At 35.0% G+C, this 19819-nt stretch overlaps 3 protein-coding genes and 1 long non-coding RNA gene across 6 annotated transcripts in view; 3 read left to right on the forward strand and 1 right to left on the reverse strand.

Moving 5' to 3' along the window:
* eda (ectodysplasin A) overlaps positions 1–3974 on the forward strand; it is a 93329-nt gene extending 89355 nt beyond the window's left edge. For all 3 annotated transcript variants that reach the window (XM_015351458.2, XM_015351459.2, XM_015351460.2), the window contains exon 8: positions 410–3974. In XM_015351458.2, the coding sequence (XP_015206944.2) occupies positions 410–670 (261 nt within the window). In that variant the 3' untranslated portion in view covers positions 671–3974. The remainder of the gene's footprint in view (positions 1–409) is intronic.
* Positions 1–16023, reverse strand: part of LOC107077871 (uncharacterized) — a 39810-nt gene extending 23787 nt beyond the window's left edge. The window contains exons 1-2 of the long non-coding RNA XR_001478851.2: positions 15941–16023; positions 5868–5913 (exon numbers count right to left, since the gene is read on the reverse strand). This is a non-coding gene — a long non-coding RNA (uncharacterized lncRNA). The remainder of the gene's footprint in view (positions 1–5867; positions 5914–15940) is intronic.
* tnfsf13c (tumor necrosis factor ligand superfamily member 13C) lies at positions 5651–10145 on the forward strand. The gene is given in 6 exon segments (NM_001422641.1): positions 5651–5927; positions 6506–6620; positions 7028–7084; positions 7795–7907; positions 8320–8470; positions 9130–10145. Coding segments are annotated over 6 exon segments (783 nt in total). The 5' UTR covers positions 5651–5696; the 3' UTR covers positions 9246–10145.
* Positions 13963–19160, forward strand: LOC102682574 (transforming growth factor beta activator LRRC32-like). The gene is made up of 2 exons (XM_015351457.2): positions 13963–15402; positions 15960–19160. Exons 1-2 carry the CDS (start codon positions 15235–15237, stop codon positions 17976–17978), a joined length of 2187 nt encoding a protein of 728 aa, XP_015206943.2. The 5' UTR covers positions 13963–15234; the 3' UTR covers positions 17979–19160.
* Positions 19161–19819: the final 659 nt, after the last annotated feature.

Raw genomic sequence — 19819 nt, forward strand, 5'->3', positions numbered from 1 at the left:
CGCTGAACTTATTTCAGTGCAAGGAATTTAGAAATGGTACTCCACAGAGAGCTCTAAAGTACTGGTTTAGTCAGGTTCCAAACTCAGTCATTAATATCTTTAATTAAAGAAAGTCATGGTCTATTCATTTTATCATGGGATGTCAGCTTGCTCCAAATTAAACTAGGGCTTGGCCTCTTACTGAAAAAATATTAACAAAAATAAGGCTGGTTACTTTAGTTTGATAATTTTATATGTACATGTAAAAGATCTTGTATTGCTTGGTTAGTGTTATACTGTAGAGATTTTGTGGCATACTACTATTTTGCTGGGAGTAGCAGAAAGGATTCTTAGTAAACAGTTTTAAAAAATGTATTGTTTTCTTTTTTTTTGCATGTGTCTCCATCTCTCTCTCCTGAAATTCTGCCAGGTATACTACCTCAACTTTACAGACATCGCCAGCTATGAGGTGATGGTGGACAAAACTCCTTTCCTGCGTTGCACTCGCAGCATTGAGACTGGCCAGAGGAAATTCAACACCTGCTACACTGCAGGAGTTTGCCTCCTGAAGGCCAGGCAGAAAATTTCCATCAAAATGGTGTACGAAGACACCTCCATCAGCATGACGAACCACACCACGTTCCTTGGAAGTATTCGACTTGGGGAGGCTCCATCTTCAGGCCGTTCTTGAGGTGCATCAGTGTGCTCGTTCAGCTCTGACAGGCCTTCTTCTATTTTGCTTTGTGACTACTAGGCAAATGCAAAAGACTCAATGAAACACAAATCACACTGCCTCTGAAAAACTCATCTTCTGTAGTCATCTCCTGTAGCAGCTGATCAGGATCTTCATTCAACATTTATCCTTAGTATTATGATCCCACCCTATTAGATGTGTAAAAGATAAACTAATTCCTTGGAAACTGTCATACAGCTTCTCATCAAATTGTATATCATTATTTGACTACCTGCTGGAATGTACATTCCAGTGTAAAGCCATGAAGAAAGAGAAAGGATGGATATATATATATCAAAGCAGGAAATCTTATACTGTAAGTTAAAATTATTGCTCCACCCTATGTGTTTATTCCCTTTAGCAAATACGATTTTAGCTATTGCAAGAAAATGCCAACCTGAAAACCAACTATTTTCTACTTTAAGTTGTTCCATCAGTTAACTGCAGCTGGTGTTTCTTTGTTGTCATTACTGTTTTGTTTATAATACAGTATAAGCCAATAAGCAAACCTTATTATTCTTCCACAGTATTCCACAGTATCAAATACATTTTGCAGTATCTTTCTAGTGCATGTTCTGTTAAACAAGTTAAAAAGGGACCACAAAGCTGCAAACCAAAAGAGCATGAGTATGTTTCTGGTTGCTCTGTACATTCATTCGTGAGAAAGAGCTAGCAGCAGCTAAAGCTGATTAATGAGGATGACTGATTGATAGATGTTTGTTGAACTTCATTAGCTTCCATCGGCTTTCCAATAAGTACCATATGGTACTGCTGTTTTCAGCATGTTAATTAACATTCAGCTAATAATTATCTCGAAAACCTAAAGGGTGAAATCAGGAGAATTGTGTTCTGTTTTGTCTTCCTATATATTAATAATGGGTAAATGATACTGGACTGCAAATGTGTTGGAAATGTTTTTTCTGAGCACATTTTTTTAAAACCTTTTAGGAATAAGAAGGCCCTTTTCGTGTGGCTTAGATAATGTTTAAATTGTTGAAAGTGAAAATTAGCCTTTTATGGAAATGCTTTACTATGTCTAATAATAGTAATAACGAGTGCAACCTACCCCTTACCCCCCATGAAAAAAGAAAAGCTAGAAACGTACAACAAGGTAATTGTAAATAATGTATACTGTATTTATAAATCATTTTCTAAGATCCAATAGGAAAAAAACAAAAACAAAAAAAAGATGCAGGTGTATTTCAGGATGGGGTTTGAGAACTACAATTGTAGATCACATGTCTGCTTCCTAAATGTTTTGTAATGTCAGTAACACTAAAATGGAATACTAATCAATTGTTTTATGTGTTGTGTAAGGATGGTAACTAAATCAGATTTAGATGCTTTTGATAAATCAGATTTTATATAAAAAGCAATGTACATTTCTAATAATTGTGATGCAGAAAAAAATGACTACACTTTCTTATGAGACCTTCCTTCAAATTACTTTCAGGCAAGGCAAACTTTTGAATAGCTGTCTAAATGTCCTCTCTTTTGAACTTGTACAGGAAGAAAACTCTCCCAAGTTCAATAATTTGATTGTTACAGTGAAGCAGGTTTTTTTATATAAAAAGGGTTACCCTTGAGGAGTGAGAGTTTCATACTGCAATTTTTCTGAATCCTAGTGCAATGTCCATCTGCTGGGGAACTTTCACAAAGAGTCATCACAAAGAGCTTTGCGTGTTCGCTTTTCCGGTAAAATGTACATTTCACCAAGAAACGAAGACACAGCTGGAAGCAATTGGAAAACAGTGCAAGCAAACAAACAAGCTGAACAGTTTTTCACAGGGAGCCTTTTCTGTGAATGTTACTAGTGTGTTACTAAAATGGTAATATACATTTTTATTCATATAAAATTAAATTTTACTTGGGTTTTATTTTCAGATACAATAGGATCCCATTCTTAGAAAGCAAACTAAGTACAACTGAAAGAGAGGTTAGAAAGGATTCTTCATCACTATTGTGTGCATTTATAGAGAGCTTAGTGAATTAATCCCTTTGCTTCCAAAGAAAAAAGTAACTGGTAATATGTTGAGGTGTCGGTGTTGAATTGGCTAATGGTATTATTTTTAATTTTTAATTGTTCTTCAGATCTCCTTAAAACATCATTTTTTGTATTTGTAACTGAGTTATCATGCACTAGGCTTCATTAGTTAACACTGGTAGAAGCCCACAATTTTGTTTAAAATCATCTTATATCATGGGTCTTCAATAAAATGGTCAGGCATATTCTTAATCGACAGCTATTGACAGGATAAAACCCCTTTGCATACACCGTCTCGTTTCAAGGGGTCCTGTGATTGAATATGATTGTCTCTAAGTACTCCAGCTGACTTGAATCCAACCCCAAGTGCTTCTTTCCTGGCAGATACTCCTTTAAAGCCCAAGTCTAATGTTCTCATGCTAAGAAAGAACTGACTGCAATTTCAGATGGAAGAAACCTTACATGCTCCTGTTATGGAATGTCGCTGTATCTGTTTTAACCCAAACACAAATCTGAGACAAGATACCATGCATTTACACTTATTTAGTTTTCTTATTGCTAAACCCATAATGTGTTTTTGTTGTTGTTTGAGATGCAGGCATTTTTTATAAAAGTTTATTAACACCTCTTATTTACATTTTTTATCACTGAAGAAATATGTCATTTTTTTGTGTTACCTTTTCTTGGATAGCTTTGTTTTCCAATTCATTTTTAACTGTATTTTATTGTAACAAAATGCATTTCTCTTACATTTCTAACATTATGTACAGTATAGTTGGAGTTTAAAGGAGAAAATGGGCTTTTATTTAGATACAATGTTCATACATTCTTTAAATACTTTGATAATTTCATAATGTGTTTTCACCTGATATTATTCAAAGGATTTTGTGTTCTTCACATAAACTGTTTTTTTTTCCAGAAAAATTCATCAAAATACAAAAATACTTATAGTTAGATTATAGTTTCACAATAAGACATGAAAGTGATAATTAGTCATTTTAGGAATCCATAGAAACAGATTTACAAAGTAAGAATTAAAGATAATGAAATTAGACCTTTAACAAGAGTTTATTAAAAAATATTACTTTTGAGTTGTTTTCCATAGAAGCCTTTCAGTTTCTTCACATCATGAATTGTGTACTACATAATTATGGTATATTTTTAATTGTTATCCTAGTTGATGGAATATACTGTACATTTGTATACTGCATTGTATATATGTATATAAAAATAGAATGTACTTTTTTGTAAATGGACTTTATTTCTTTATACATTCAATTAAAGCCTTGTTCAATCATAGATGTTTACCTTTTGCACATCTGATATTTTCCTTCCCTTTTTAAGCTGTTTCTTAACCATGTTAATTTCCTAAATCTTTTTAAACATGTTAGAAGCAAGCAGCTGCAAATGTATTTATAAATGTAATAATAGAAGTATGGTAGAGACACATTTTATATTATTTAAAAATAGGCCTGTGCTTCTGACACCTTATTGAATGTTTTAATACAATGTTTAAACTTTGCAGACCAGAAGAAGGAAGATGTATGGCTTCTAATTAACATTACATGGCATTTGGGACTTTAACAAAAACTGTTTCTGTTGATGGACTGATATCACTTGCATTTCATTTTAATGTAACAATATATGCCATTATGATCGGTCATCATATGATGAATGAAAGCTAAGAACAACCTCCATAACTTGATGCTTATGTTTTTTCCTCAAGTATGGAGCATGTGGCACAGGGCACATATGTTTAAGGATCCTTTCCTGTCATTCTTCATAAATGTCCATAGCACAAGTGAGAGTCTAGAACATAGTCATGTAGTGAGAGATTAGAACAAGTGAATGCCAAAAATTAATTAGAACCAAACACTTTTTCAGAACTGTGCTTTGTAACTGTAGCATCTTAGAGGGAGACTGCATAGGAACTTTTCAGGACTAACCTGGTCACGTTGCAATGAGCAAGATTTGAGCAGGTACAGCACACACTGTCCACTTAAAGCCAGACACTTGACCACGGTCACTCATTCAGGCCCATATAGTCTTGGTTCTCTAAAGTTACTGGTTTTAGTCTATAATGTATAGAAGTTAGTACACATAATTTGCACAACGTAACACGCAGAGCCATATTTCCTACCGCCATCTTTATGTTTTTGGTGTGCTGGTCCTGATGAGGTTCATGGCACCAGGAAGGTAAGGAGAAAAGACCTGATGCAACAGATTCCAACTCTTTTTTTGAGTAATTTCCCGCCTCTCCCAGCCTTCCAACAAATGTGATCATTCAATACAGGGTTAGTGAAAATGTTATCGACAAGAACAAATGCCAATTATTTTACTCAAGTTTTGTTTTCTCCTGCACGGATGGGGAGGATTGTAAGGTAACTGTTAGAAACTTTGACAGTTTATTACAAATGAATTGCATGGGTAACCGTGACAAAAACAGGATTCAAACAAAAGCAGAAATATCAAAGTTTTTACAGCATTTTGGACTAACCCTGTATATTTTATGTCATGTTTTATGTATATTTATACATCAAAACAACTTTCTTGTCATTTGTAAATAGCTTAACATTTTCTAAATATACTGTATGCTTAGAAATACTTGTTCTGTACATTAGCAGAAATTAAAATACATTGAATGTAGAAATGTAGAAAACCAAATCCTGTGCTTATAACACTAACTTGTACTTTGATTTGTTCCTTAATTGTGTACTCCACTCACCTTTTATTTTTGACTGTGTGCTCTATTGACACATTTATTTTGACTGTTTAATAGCTTAGATAAAAAAGCCCACATTGGGTGGAATCATTTGATACTGTTTTCAAAAGAAAGTGATATTTTTACAGGCACTAAGAAAGCCTCCTCACAGAAAAAACAGCAGACAAGTTCCCCATTATCTATTTTTAAAATCAAACATTTTCATATGCGTGTTTCCTGTAATACAGTGCATGCACTTTTGCCACAGGCTCAAACAGTCATCCGACCTTTGTTTTAGGATGTTTGAGTTACCTCTCAGAAAGAACTCCCTCCACAGAAAACTGCTTTTGTCCCACTGTATCTTATTAATGGTGGTTAGCCTGACTTTGTGTTTAAGTATTTTCTTACTGCATCAGATCTTTATTTTAAGAGATGATCTGGAAAAACTCAGCGAGGAAATTTATACTCACTTAAACCAGCATGTATCATCAGATCTTAGCGGTCAATGGTCTGTGTCTGAAAAGGAAAAGGTATGTGCAGTCTTTTAAGTACAAATAATATTCATGTTACTTGTTTAAGACAGGGTTTATGAATCGAACAGTACACCTCAAGGTCAGTATATTAATAGTGTTCATGGAATAACATTCTAAAGATCTCAATTGGTAAAAAAGGTATAAAAAACAAAAGTAATCAATTAAATGGAAAATAAGCAATATTTTTTTATTGTGTAACATTATAAATTCACTGTAATATTTGAGGATTATAACCCAGACACAGATTTTTTGCAGGTTACAGGCAACCTTGTAATCTGTCATCCCTTTCCCATCAAAATAGAAATTTAATCACCTGTATTTTATTAGTTTTCTGTTTTATAGTTACAAGAATTATCAGAAATAAAGTTGTCATCAAGGAACGTTAGGTGTTGTAAATATGGATGAGTATGAAGTCGGCTAAATTAAAATACATTTTGAAGCGTATATGGTCTGTAACACAAAATACTTGAGCTTGCAATTGCCCAGTGAAGATACTGGAAACTGAAAGGGTGCTTTGGTTTGAAACGATTTTGTGTTGCAACACTCTTTCCAAGTTTGTTTTTGTTTTGCTTTAGAAATTAAGCTCAAGCGTTTCTTCCATCTTACATCATGGCAAAAGTTCAAAGGTATATCACTATCCAGTTGCGAGCTCTTTCTTGAGAACAAAGCGAGAACAAAAGGGATTTACAAGTAAGTTCCAAGAAATGATTTCATTATTATAGATCAGGGCAATAAGGCTGAGTTATGACAGTGAAAATCAGGCAATAGTGCAGTCTTTCCTGTGGGGTCAATTACATGTTGTGCAGTCAATTTTAGACTTTATCATGGAGTTACTGTCATTTGTATTCATCACCTTTATCCTCATGATGCTTCCAAGAAAATGCTACCAAAAACATCTGGCTTAGGATTTCAAAGATTGAACAATGGGACACTTGAGAGTTTCTCCCAAGCCTGCCTCTGATACATCTAAATACTATTTCCACTTCAACACATTCTGACATATCAATTTCTGGAAATGATCTTTTTTTATTTAAAAGATGAAACAATCTTTTAAAACAATATCTTAATTTACTGCAGTGCTCTCGTTCCGTTTACAGAACAACAATCATTTCTGCAGCTGAGAGCCAGGACTAATGAAAAGCCAATTCATAAAGGTAAACTTCTTTTTAATATAGCTGGAAAGTTTCCTGTTCATTATTCCAATCACGAGAGTAACGACAATTATTATTTCCTTAAGGACACGTTTAATCACGCAGACCTTAAGAGGCCTGCCTTTTGTTGAACTGTTGTTATAGCTTACAAATATTTTGGTTCTCTGATGTTGTTTCTGCTTATGCTGTTAATTATAATTCCAGTTAAATTTTCCCCCCAAAAAAATGTTTTTGGAGGAAAGCATGAAAGGGTATTTGGTGGCCAAGTATATTTTTTATTTCTAAATGCTCAGATACCCAGAGACAAATCAAAAGGCATCAATGCTGTAAAGTACTTATCTTCTCAGGGGGACGAACAATAAGACAAATCACTGACATTGATATTTTCTCCTATATATGCAATATATCCTGTGTTATACACGCAGTTCATTTTAACTATGCCACTTAAGGGGGGGTGGTCACAAACCAGTCCAAGGGTCCACAAAAAAGCCCATCACTCTAAAACAAGCTATTCAATTTAATGCTCATATATTGCTCATACTTAATAGAAACAATTAGTTATTCTAATGAGGGTATCTTCTTTAAATATATTTAAATCCAATAGTAGCATTATAAGACCTGTAATATGCTTTTATAATGGCTTACAAAGGGATCAGGTATTGAAAGATATTCAGGAATTACTGTACTAATGATTGGTACTGATTTAAACCTAGGTAACACAACTATTATTCCATGGACTGTTGCTGTTCAAAGAGGAGGAGCTCTGTCCACCACTGACAATAAAATTATTGTACAACAGGACAGTTATTATATGGTGTATGGCCAGGTAAAGGCATTTGTTTTTCCTTTAAAGCTTTTACTTTTTGTTTACTTTAAGTGTGCACATATGTATTTTGGATGTTAAAGGCTAAACCCCTACATTGTCCAGTATGGGTTTCCAACTGTACAGGATTATATTTATGATATGTTTTGATCATGTTCAGCTTCAGTTGGGTTTTTTTCTTGAAAATGCCATGAAATTAGCTCTTGAATGGTGCTGGTTTGTCCGTGGGAAATGTTGCAGCTCTGCAGCCTATTCCTTGCACCTAAAAGAGTAGTGTGGGAAATTTTATAATGATCATGGTCACTGACTTTACATTCCGTTCAGTGTTCTGGATGTCAAGAAATATTTTATGGCCAGGAAAGGTTTCTCTGGCTGTGCATATTCATGTGCTTTGCTGATTAATTATGTATTCCAGGTTGTGTTCCTCAATCCTGGAGACATAATGGGTCATTTAATCCGGAGGCGGAAATCCAGTATTTCTGGCACTGAGCAAAGATTCACAAACTTGCTCCTCTGTATCCAAGACATGCCAAACAAAGAAAGTATCAATTCATGCTACACTGCAGGTGAAGACTCCAAAATCTTGTGTTTTGTGAGCAGTAGTGTTTTCAAATTGTCTGAGTAGTAAGGATATAAGTGTATTACCAGACAATACAGACTCTGCTGTTATATTTGTGAGCAAGCTATTTTACTAATATATCTCTAGTGAGACTACCTTTATAAATGGGTACCAGCATTGTTGGGTGGGTTAACCTGCGATGGACTGCAGCATCAGATCTATCTATGAGCTATTGAGGTTTGTAATAACATTTGGGCTTTTTGGAATTTGCGGTACATTCCAAGTGTACTGCAAATGTACTGAAATTTGGGGCAGAGTGGTGGCTCTGTGGCTAAGGGATCTGCGTCTGTGGCTGGAAGGTTGTCAGTTGAAATCCCGCGGCTGGCAGAGGAATCCTACTCCGTTGGGCCCGAGCAAGGCCCTTAACCCCAACTGCTCCAGGGGCTCTGTACAATAGCTGACCCTGTGCTCTGACCCCAAGCTTTTCTCCCTGTCTCTGTGTCTCTTGGAGAGCAAGTTGGGGTATACGAATAGACAAATTCCTAATGCAAGAAATTGTATATGGCTAATAAAGTGATCTGATCTTATCTTATCTTACATGCCCATATTACTGGGTAAATCAAGGTGGGGAAATATACAAAATAATGTTTGCTCTTCTTCCTCAAGGAGTTGTAAAACTTGACCAAGAGGATGAGCTGGAACTTGTCATCCCTGACCGACCACAGACCCAAGTCTCTATGGATGCTGACTCCACATTTTTCGGCATTATACAGCTCAGCTAGTACAAACATGTATAAAAAGAACAAGATGAGAACAAGATTCCCATTGTTTCTGTACTCCCATAACGGTTGGATCCATTTCAGGTTTTGCAGTCTGCCGGTTCGTGGACTGATGAAGCAGAAAGTTATTTCATATTATATATAAATTTTACACATCTGTCCATAAAAGTTAACTTAAATATAGGACATCAAGTTTGTAATATCCAGCACCTCGGGATGGATTAGCTTTCTATGGATCATTAAACATGAAATCAATCATTCTGCAAGGCAATGGGAGGTTTTTGTTTCGACAAACTGACAAATATTGCTTGAAAGTTAGAGAACAACAAACCTGAAACATTCTCAGATGAGGAATGAAAGAAATGATGGACATGCTTACTGTAGGTGAGCCAACTGCTTTGTGTATGAACAACATGCTTTGCAATTAAAGAAGTATTCTTTCTCTTGGGAGCAGCTCTGGGTTTACACTCAGTATAAAAGGAAAACTTTGAGTTACTTTACCGAAATTTTGAGCCTGCATGCCTCTTGGAGGTTTGTTCTAAGCTAACTGTTGTAACTGATTTATATTTTAAAACTCCACAGCTGTGTTTGTCTATGCCAAGCAAAATTGACCCCAGGATTTTAACAAACACATTGGTAATATTTTACCACAGAAATGCAACTTTGTTTGATCATAGAATAATATAAGCACTCCGGAAATGTAGTACCTTTTGTACTTTATACAGTAACCTTCCCAGAAGGCTGACAACTTCTTTCCTATAGTTTCAAGCCTCTCCCTTGCTTGTATATTATGACTAATTGGTAAACTGTATAGGTGGGTCATCCTGTGTACACCATTCCTTCCCCAGCTTATCTGAATGTAATATTATGATATGTTGATGTGAATACAACCTCAGAAAAGCACCAAATATTAATTTTCCTGGTTTTTGCTTTGGGGACTTATCCCTGTTAGCCCAATGTATCTTTGAAAACCTAATATTTTAAAATGGTATACAATTGCAATAGCCTGGATTTATTTGATCATCCCACATAAGTAAAGCTTTAGTTAAAAAAACCTAGTCTTCTGAGTGGATTGCTATTATTGCTATAATAATATGTTCATTAGTGGACATTTCAGTGGAAAACCTGGGTGACTGGTCAAATCCAAATAAATTAGTATGTAAACACCCATTTTTCTTTGAATAAATACTGTAAAAAGCTTCAAACATAAAACAACTGAGCAAGTTCCTGGTAGGGCTGAAATATTGTCAAAGACCTTAAAATAAACTGGATAAAAACAGCACAATGTGATTCGATCCTTTTACTTTTCTAATGACACACTATATACAGCGCGATATATTTAAAATGAGAGTTTGCTTTTCATATCTAATGCCTCTACTAATGCAATAACTGCTTTAACCACTAGATGGCTAGTTTCTGCTAAATTGTTTATTTGGCCTGCATTCAGTGCATCTCATTTTCAATAAATCTAGAAGATTAAGGAAATAAAATTTCCAGAACAAGATATTGCCGTTTCCGTCTCCTGCCATGCATGTTAAGAATTTTCCAAAGTATATATAAGAGTCTACATACACAGCAGAGGCAGTCCAAGCATGTTGAATCATTTTACAGTATTTATGACCGAGGTAGGGGTGGGGGATTTTAAGCATATTTATGTATTTGTCTCTGTAAAGATGATAAACTGTAAGCCACATTTTTCCTTCGCATGTTTATGCAGTTATCAAATAACCTTTTTTTGCCTTTTGTTTCTGCCTTAAAACTGAGCGTGGACAACCGGTTTTGTGTTACACTGCCCTATTATTTCATTCACCCGATACATCCTTTGATTGGGTGACATAAATGTCATTTTTTCCATCCTTGTGCAGCTGCTGCAGAGGACAAAAGCAAACATTTATCACAGAGCAAAGGATCTGTTTAGGAACAAAATTCTAAATTTAGGGTTATTTAACAGCACTTGGACAGCATTTCTAAACATAGAAGTTTTTATATATACATAGTAGTCAACATTTATAGTCTTTGTGCAGTAATTATAGACCATACCATTATTAACAAATTGCTTAGTATCTTTAGTAAACAAAAACCAAATGCAATATAATTGGCTTCCTATTCTGAGTTTAATGAAATATATAAATAAACAGTATATATAGCTAAAAGTGGGAAACTGTATCGGTGTGAGCTGCAAGTGAATAAGTAGAGGTCAATGGCACAAAGTTTTTCTTTTTAAAATTGTGTTTTTAACAAAACAGATTGAAATTAACTTTGACTTGTCCCTAATTATAATTAGTGACATATATAATTATATGTATAATATATATATAATTATTTTTTTAAGTACTTTAACACTAAATATAGCCATTTACATTGGGTCTTTTCAGTTGAATGGGTGTAAAAGTCCCTAGGTTGGAAAGCCCTGATATAAATATTATTGAAAAGACAGCCCTTTGAGGGGCACATGGCTTAAAGATCACATCGTGTGGTTTTTTTAGCAATTCAAGCATACAGGAAGTCTCTAGTTTGAGTCAGTGCTGCAGTCTCCCACTGTCACTTGCAACAACGTAGGTTTTTTGCAAGGAAGACCTCATGTGAGCAAACTGGAGGAGACTGACCCACATCCCTTGCCTGCGTAGCACAATGTTGACGTAAAATCTGAATAAGAAACTGGCAAAGAAAAACAACAGCAAAGCAGAACTGAAAACGTTTTTTTTTCAAAACTGACTAATCTTTCACCACTTTGGTTAAAATTTCTAAAAAATATATGCACTGTAGTATGTTTATTTGGAGAAGTTTGCGACAAGCAATGTATGAGCTATTGTTTGCATTTTCGCAAATAAGTGACAAATCAAATCTTGGGCTAATTTCCTCCTATACATTCTCTGACCATTGTCTGCAGAGACGTTGAGCACCATCAAATCAGTAATCAAATCAATCAAATCAATACTGTGTACAGTTTAGATATAGGTCCTATAGTTTCTACCTCCATATGGAAAAAATAGCTGACTACTGGAAATGCGTACCTGAAATGATTTAATTCTCTATTAGTATACTTCCCTATATCTCCATAGATCCACATTTCCATAGATCAGATTTACTGTATTAAAAACAAGACAGATCTTTTCCACAACGATTGGGCTCTAATTCATGGTTTAAAACGTAATGACTTCTTTGACAGAGGCTCTGTTCCAGGAGAAGTACACTTTGCAGATGGAACTTGTTCTTTAAATACAGGATAGAATCATGTTAAAATGGTGCTCTTCCCTATGACCTTTATTCTTTCTCAGAAGCTCATATAGAATCCATGTGTATTTAAGGGCAGAGGACGAGGTCATCATGACGTCTGTGTTCAGATTAACTTAATTGCATTTTGTTGTTTCAGTAGTTCGGACAAAACTCTTGTTAACATGGAGTAGAGACTTAATTTGAATTAGGTATTTATTGGCATAACTCGCCTGGCTCAGCAAACAGCAAACTCACCATATGGATGAAGATGTTAAAACACCCCCATTCCCCCTTTTTTCGGAGGGATGATCTGGGGAGCTGCTACAAGGGCATAGATGGGATGGAGGGAGGAATGTGAAATGATAAAGAGGTAAGATGGAATTAAGCTATTTTTATGTAAGTAGGTGGCATTAAGCAAAATGTGGATTTGAACTCCTCCTTGTTAAAACCTCCATTTGTTGATAAAATATTACGGTTTATTAATTTAGAATTAGGGTAATTCTGAATGCATGCACAAATTCATGAACTAGTTACTTTTATGTGAAAGATTAAACAATAGTTGTCCAAATTGCAAATCAAAATATTACATTCCAGGGTCAGCTGTGACTTTTTTAAGGTGTTTAGGTTACAGTAATTCTGTGACTGTAATGTATTATTCGACCCACATGTACAGCATACTGTCAAAACATCTTTTTTTCACCTTAGAAATATCGCAAGACTACGCCCTATGCTATCATTAACTGTGGCTGAAAAGCTGATCAACATATTTGTATTCTCTCGAATTGACTACTGCAATGCTCTGCTCCCTGGTGTATCTAAATCTACTCTGAACAAGCTGCAGTATGTCCAAAATTCAGCAGCCAGAATCCTGACCAGGTCTAGTACAAGTGTTCACATTACTCCTATCCTGGAGTCCTTGCACTGGCTTCCGGTCAAATTCCGCGTAGACTTTAAAATCCTCATGCTCACCTACAAGGCTTTACATGGCTTGGCACCTCAATACCTGTCTGAACTTTTATCGCCCTACTCCCCACCTCGCAACCTCCGCTCTTCAAATTCTGCCCTCCTTACTGTCCCCCAAGCCCGTCTACATTGTATGGGCGACAGGGCCTTCTCCTGCTATGCCCCCAAGCTCTGGAACTCTTTACCCAAGGATATTAGAGAGTCACCTTCTCTAAACTCCTTCAAATCCAGACTCAAAACTTTCTTCTTCAGTAAAGCCTTTACTTAACTGGTTCCATTCTTCACCCCTCTGCTCTTCTTAATACCATCTTCCACGGTCTCCTCTATTGTTATTGTTGTAATTATAATTGTGTCCTGTCTTGTGAAATTTTCTTATTTATTGTTGTAGTCTTCTTATTTATTGTTATTGTCATCCTGTAAAGCGCTTTGAGAAGCCACCTTTAAAGGCGCTATATAAAATAAAGTTTATTATTATTATTATTATTATTATTATTATTATTATTATTATAACATTAATGTTTTGGAAAAGTACTCTTCACCAATATTTTATGAAGTTTTATACAAGTTTATTTAAAATTTCCATTAAAACAGCCAGTCTGATGTCTCACACTACACTTGCCTACAGTGCAGTGCAGTGGAAAGACTGTTGCTTGGTTGTACAAAGAGTGTACATTGCCTTTATTCAGAACCAGGTTGGGCTCATAGGCCGTCTGAGTCATGATTCAGTATTCACCCCCATGAGGGGAAAACCACTACAGATAACAGGTGGTCAGCTTCTCATGTCTGTCCAGTCCCTATATACTTCTTCTATTTCTTTGGTAGTTTCCATTATTTACATCAGGGGATGTCCTGGATCCGTCAAAAAATCCTGTTTCAATGGAGAGCTATTTCTGTCTTCCTATTTATTGCTTTCTAAGGAGTTACTACCATCTGCCCTGTCTGTAACCTGTTTATTGTTTGTTCTTCCTTTCTATTTTGGAAGCCATGCTATTTTCCCAGGATAGTAGCAGGAACAAACAATGAGCTTCATTTGTTAGAGGTGGAATGGCAATCTGCAATTGTAAATTCTCAACCCTTTGAGATTCTATTGAAAAACAAATGATAATGAGCAGTGTTCCAAATCTTTTGCATCAATCCTCATTGAAAATATGCAGAAAAATGAGTCGCAGTCCTGTGAAAACTATGTATTTGCAGGAGTGTATATCATTAGTGGCAATGTGAACAGTACAATTTAAACCATTTTGCATGGCATATGGCTACAAGCTAATTGAATACGCCACGTGATAAGTCACACTTTTTCCCAATCTGCAATTTGTTTAGCTAACAAAATGTCATGTTCCTATCGGTTTTAACCTAGTAATCTTGAACAACTTCTGTCCAGGACTCTATCACTTGGTACACGTGTTATTGAGTATTAATAGGTCTAGATTTTTCATATGGTCTTAGCTTTCGATTGTGGAATTTTGTTTTGCTTATGTTCTTGAATTTTACAATAAAAGTGAAAACAACAAAAAAAATCACCACTTCCCGATGAAACAGAAAAAAAGGCAATGAAACAAAAAGTACTTACATATAAACACAACTTGTGACTAAAATTATTTCCTCTATTAAAAGGGCTGTTTTATTTTTTAATGAAATTGGATTTTTAGGCTCAATTTACACTTGTGTTTTGAAAAAAAACTCCATCTGGATCTAAGGTAGCTGCTGTCAAATAATTTAGGAAGAGTCAACACTGCACATCATTTCCTCATCGTTGCTCCCACGCTTGGAAAGTTTTTTTTTCTGACAATAACTGTGCTATAAATGGATTACCATGCCTCAGAGATGCAGAATCCAGAGTCATGTAGCGGTGTTAGAGAACACTACAAAGAGAATGACTTTAGCAACTCTGATCTGCTTTCTTACACTCCAGTTCTTCTACCAGTTATACACATTGGGAACAAACACTGAGATACCTGAAACACAAAACCGCTGTCAAAAGGTAGGACCGTTGCAAAAAGTTGTAATTTTTCCATTATTTTTGTTGATTTTGTTGTTATTATTATGATTGTTACTGTTTCTGTACATACTCATACTTGTTTTTGTCAAGAAGAAAACCCATTTTCAAATTGCATCCTTACAACAAAGAAGGTGATCTCAGTCAGAATTATCAACAAAAAAATATTTTTTCCTATGAATTATGTAACGGGGAATACATTATGTGCCACTTTATTATGCCTTGAAACAAATGTTGAGTATGAACTGTCGTACTGGACATTTTACAGTGTTCTAGGAGACTGAAGGAGATCCTCAGCATGTGAATTTTTTCTTTTCTGTGTTTGTAAGGAAAGCAAGCTATCTGAAAAGCAATTACAAATAAAACGGATAAAAATATGTTATTCTATTTTAAGAAGAAACTGAAAATCATACAATTGTTGCTTGTATTTGTACTAGGTGAATTATTAATGCATTATGGACTAGCAGTCCCTCCACTAATCTAGAATCTACAAAACTGTTAACTAAGATTATCCTAATGTTACCTTTTCTTTGCTTTTGTAGAATAGATTGACAGAGGTCTTCTGTTCCTACTCCAGTTTTTCTTCTGTCCCTCTTGACTTGGATCGTACGGTAAAGAAGCTTGATCTGTCATATAATGCTATCACAAACATAAGCTGGGAAGCAACTAACAGTCTAAGGTCACTCCAGGAGCTTGATATAAGTTTTAACCATTTACATTTAATAACAGGGACAGCTTTTGAAAATCTGGCCCAGCTTCGTGTTCTCAGCCTTGCAGGTAATTACCTGAATGATAACGTACAGACTACAGCAAAAGCTTTCCAAGCTCTCAGGACTTTGAAGGTGTTGGACGTTTCATTCAACAGTCTGGATAGTAATACTGTAGGGCTTTACCTGCAGAATCTGTCTTCTTTGGAGCAGCTCTTGCTGGTTGGAAACAGTATGACAAAACTTACACACACTGTGTTCAAAGGAACCCCCCACCTGAAGAACATTAATCTTGAAAATAACAATATTTTGGAAATAGAACAAGGAACCTTTGAGTCTTTGACAAGACTCACAAAGCTGAACATGGCCATGAATAATTTAGCCTGTATCTGTGATTTTGCACTTAAACAACTGAAAGTACTAAATCTAAGCAGAAACTCAATTGAATTCTTTATTACAAACGAGAATGAGGATGTATATCAACTTGAAATTTTGGACCTGAGCTTCAACTCCCTTCTCTATTTTCCTGTTCTTCCCAAACTGAACAGTTTAAAATTCCTGGACTTGCAACACAATAGACTGAGTTTTTTAAAATCAGAAACAGTCTCTAGAGAAGCAAGTAGTTTGTATAAAGAAATTACAAAATCAATTATACCTGAAAATGAACAAGCCTACAGCATATACTTGCAATCTAATCTCTCTCTATTAATTCACTTGGACATGAGCCATAATCAATTCACATCTTTTCCGTTTCACATTTTGAACAATACAGCATCTTTGGAACATTTGAGTTTAAGCAACAACTGCCTTTTCAATTTCACTGTTAACATTCCAAAAGTGTCTGATCAACCGGGACTGGGACAGAAATCAATTCATCAGCATGTGAACTTTCCATCTCTGCACTCACTGGATCTTCAACACAACCGAATTCAGCATCTGCCTGTTGCTTTTTTTGAGGTTCTGCCTCAGCTTGAGCACTTATATCTTGGAAAAAACAACGTGAACCCCTGTGGCATTGAAAACAAATCTGGGAAAAAAGTGCCTAGACATCAAGATCTGACCAATGTTAATAACTGCTCACCTTTTTCCAGCATAAAAACTCTAAAATACCTTGACCTACATGAAAATGACATAAACATGCTCTTCCCCTATGCTTTTCAACACACACCTTTGGTCTCACTTGATCTAAGTGGTAATGAGGACCTGAACATAGCAGAGAAAGCTTTGAGTGGACTGGAGCAAACACTGCAGAGTTTGAATATTAGTGGAAATCACATGGCAACAGCAGCTGTATCCCTGCCCTGTCTGGGGACATTAAAAAAGCTGGATTTGTCTAATAACCTTTTGGAAGATCTGCCTGAAAATATTGGGTGTGCACCCCTTAAAGAATTAGATTTGAGAAACAACAGCTTGACAACTTTAGATGCATCAGCTGTGACAAACTTGTCTGCAAGTCTTCAGATCATACAGGTCAGTGGAAACGTCTTTAACTGCTGTATTTCTGGTTGGCTCAAGATCCTGACCAAAACGAAAGTTATGATTCCTGATCTTAGAGACTCAGTTTGTTCCTACAAGCTCAATGAGGACTTTTCCATTCCCTTACTGGGTGATCATTCACAAGAATGCCCATATGAAGCTCCTACAGAAACAGGAAAAACAAAACTACTGATTTTAATCTTTTTTGTGATTTTATTTCTGACACTAGCTATATTGGTTATGGCAAAAAGAAACTGCCACAGACTAGGTTCCTCTATAGATATTAAAAGTAATAAAGTGGCGTCTTTTAAATTTACTAAAGACGATCAGTGTCCAGCTAGAGTGGCTAAAATCAATATATTTGAAACTGCACAATAAAAATGTAAATTGTACTGTTTTATGATTTTCCAAATTTCCAATACAGTGGATTTTAACATAATAACTGTGGCTTTTAAATAAGATTATTATTTAATTACTGTGAATGTAACTCTTCCAGGCTACATGCAATTTGATTTTAAGTTAACGATCTGAAAATACTTAGCTGTAAAGGAAATTATTTATTAAATTATTTAATCAAATCAAATAAACTAGAAAATGTTTATTTTTATCATCTAGAAGGATGTGTTCTACATACTGTATGTCCAGGATATACAAAGAAGGTGAATGTAAAATCAAATGTAAACATTTAGGGAACCAAATCATTTTTCAAAAGATTGTATCACAACTGTAATGAAGAAGCTGTCTCTTAAACCACTACCTCCTGCATGCCTGTATTTCCTTCCTTTTAAAAAGAACAAGTGTGAAACATAATGAAACACAGACACCAGCCTTGTTCTGTATGCTATGCTGAAGACGGTTTGTTAAACAAAAAAAAAAACTCACTCTACTGGAAAGCGGGAAGATCCATCAGCAAAGAAAATAGTTTGAACTGCAAGTACATTGTTCAAAAGATGTTTTGTTAATCTCCAATTGTACTGTGAATCAAATTACATGCTATAATTAAATCTCTATTTTTGTACTTGGTAAACATTTTCACTTCTGCATTTTGTATTAAAAAATGTGCATATACTGTACCACATATTCCACATACTTGAGGAAAAAAACATCCAGCATTAGTATTCTAGTTGATGTAACAATTAATGTATCACCTTTTGTTAGTAACGACGCATATCAATGGTTTTATTCTAAGATACTTGTTAAAATGTTAACCTGCCACTTCAAACTGACATCTGAGCATATTTTCTTCATGTTCTCCATAAATCACCTGTTTTCAGTAAATATTTCCTTCATGTATCTAGGCTCATAAAAAGTCAGAAATTAAAAATATACAATATATCTTTAAGTAATAAATGTAAAAGATGTGCCTTATCTTTAAATTATCTAAATTAAAATGATGTGAAGCCTGTGTTCTTATTTAGGAGACAGTAACCTCTACAGTGTAAGAAGCCATCTATTCCATACTTTATGTATTTATTTATATATTTATTTATATAGACAATTTTAGCATGTTATTGTGTTTAAACAACAAACCATTAAACCAATAAAATGTATTTTTGTATAGCTTTGTTTTATTGTTTTTTTTTTATCTAGGGACTTTCCATACATTTTCGATGTAACAGGAAGAGTATATTTTATGATGTGTTGATAAAAACAATCTTAATTTTTAAAGATAGGAAATTATATTTTTATCATTCTTGACAACTGATTTATAATTAAAGTCGACAGGTGATTTATTGAAAAATTATTTACATGATCTTAAGTGTTTGGATAGATGCCAATAATACTGAGCAGAACAAACGGACGTTATCATATGGAATAGGTTAAATCCTGTAAAAAGATGTTTGTCTTAAGTAATTCCTCACAAAAAAAAGTATTGGTAGTATTGGTAATATCCCCTTCCCAGCTGTGTTCTTTGTGGTATACCCTCCCACTACTCACCAAACCCAACTTGGTTTAGCTTCTGTGAACTTATCAGATCTGACTAGAACACTGATTCTCAGTCCTTGCTGGCCTTGTTTTCATATTTACAAAATCATCAGTATTGAATATTTTATACACCCTCCACCATCTAATTAAGAATTAAGGGAACGACAATTTATTACATTCTCTCGGAAAGTGAGTGGTTGTCCTTCTGCTTAAATTCAATTTCAGCTAACACACCTGAGTGAGGGAAATTTCTAAATTAATTAATTTGTGCTGGGTTGACATCATTTACTAAT

This window comes from Lepisosteus oculatus, chromosome 8 (assembly GCF_040954835.1).
Source record: "Lepisosteus oculatus isolate fLepOcu1 chromosome 8, fLepOcu1.hap2, whole genome shotgun sequence".
Lineage (NCBI taxonomy): Eukaryota > Metazoa > Chordata > Actinopteri > Semionotiformes > Lepisosteidae > Lepisosteus > Lepisosteus oculatus.

What these genes read in the sequence shown, in the direction of transcription:
- LOC102682574 (XM_015351457.2), top strand. Translation starts at nt 15,235, where the DNA reads ATGCCTCAGAGATGCAGAATCCAGAGTCATGTAGCGGTGTTAGAGAAC. An exon ending in CACAAAACCGCTGTCAAAAG is followed by an intron (nt 15,403 to 15,959) that starts GTAGGACCGTTG and finishes TTGCTTTTGTAG; the next exon opens with AATAGATTGACAGAGGTCTT.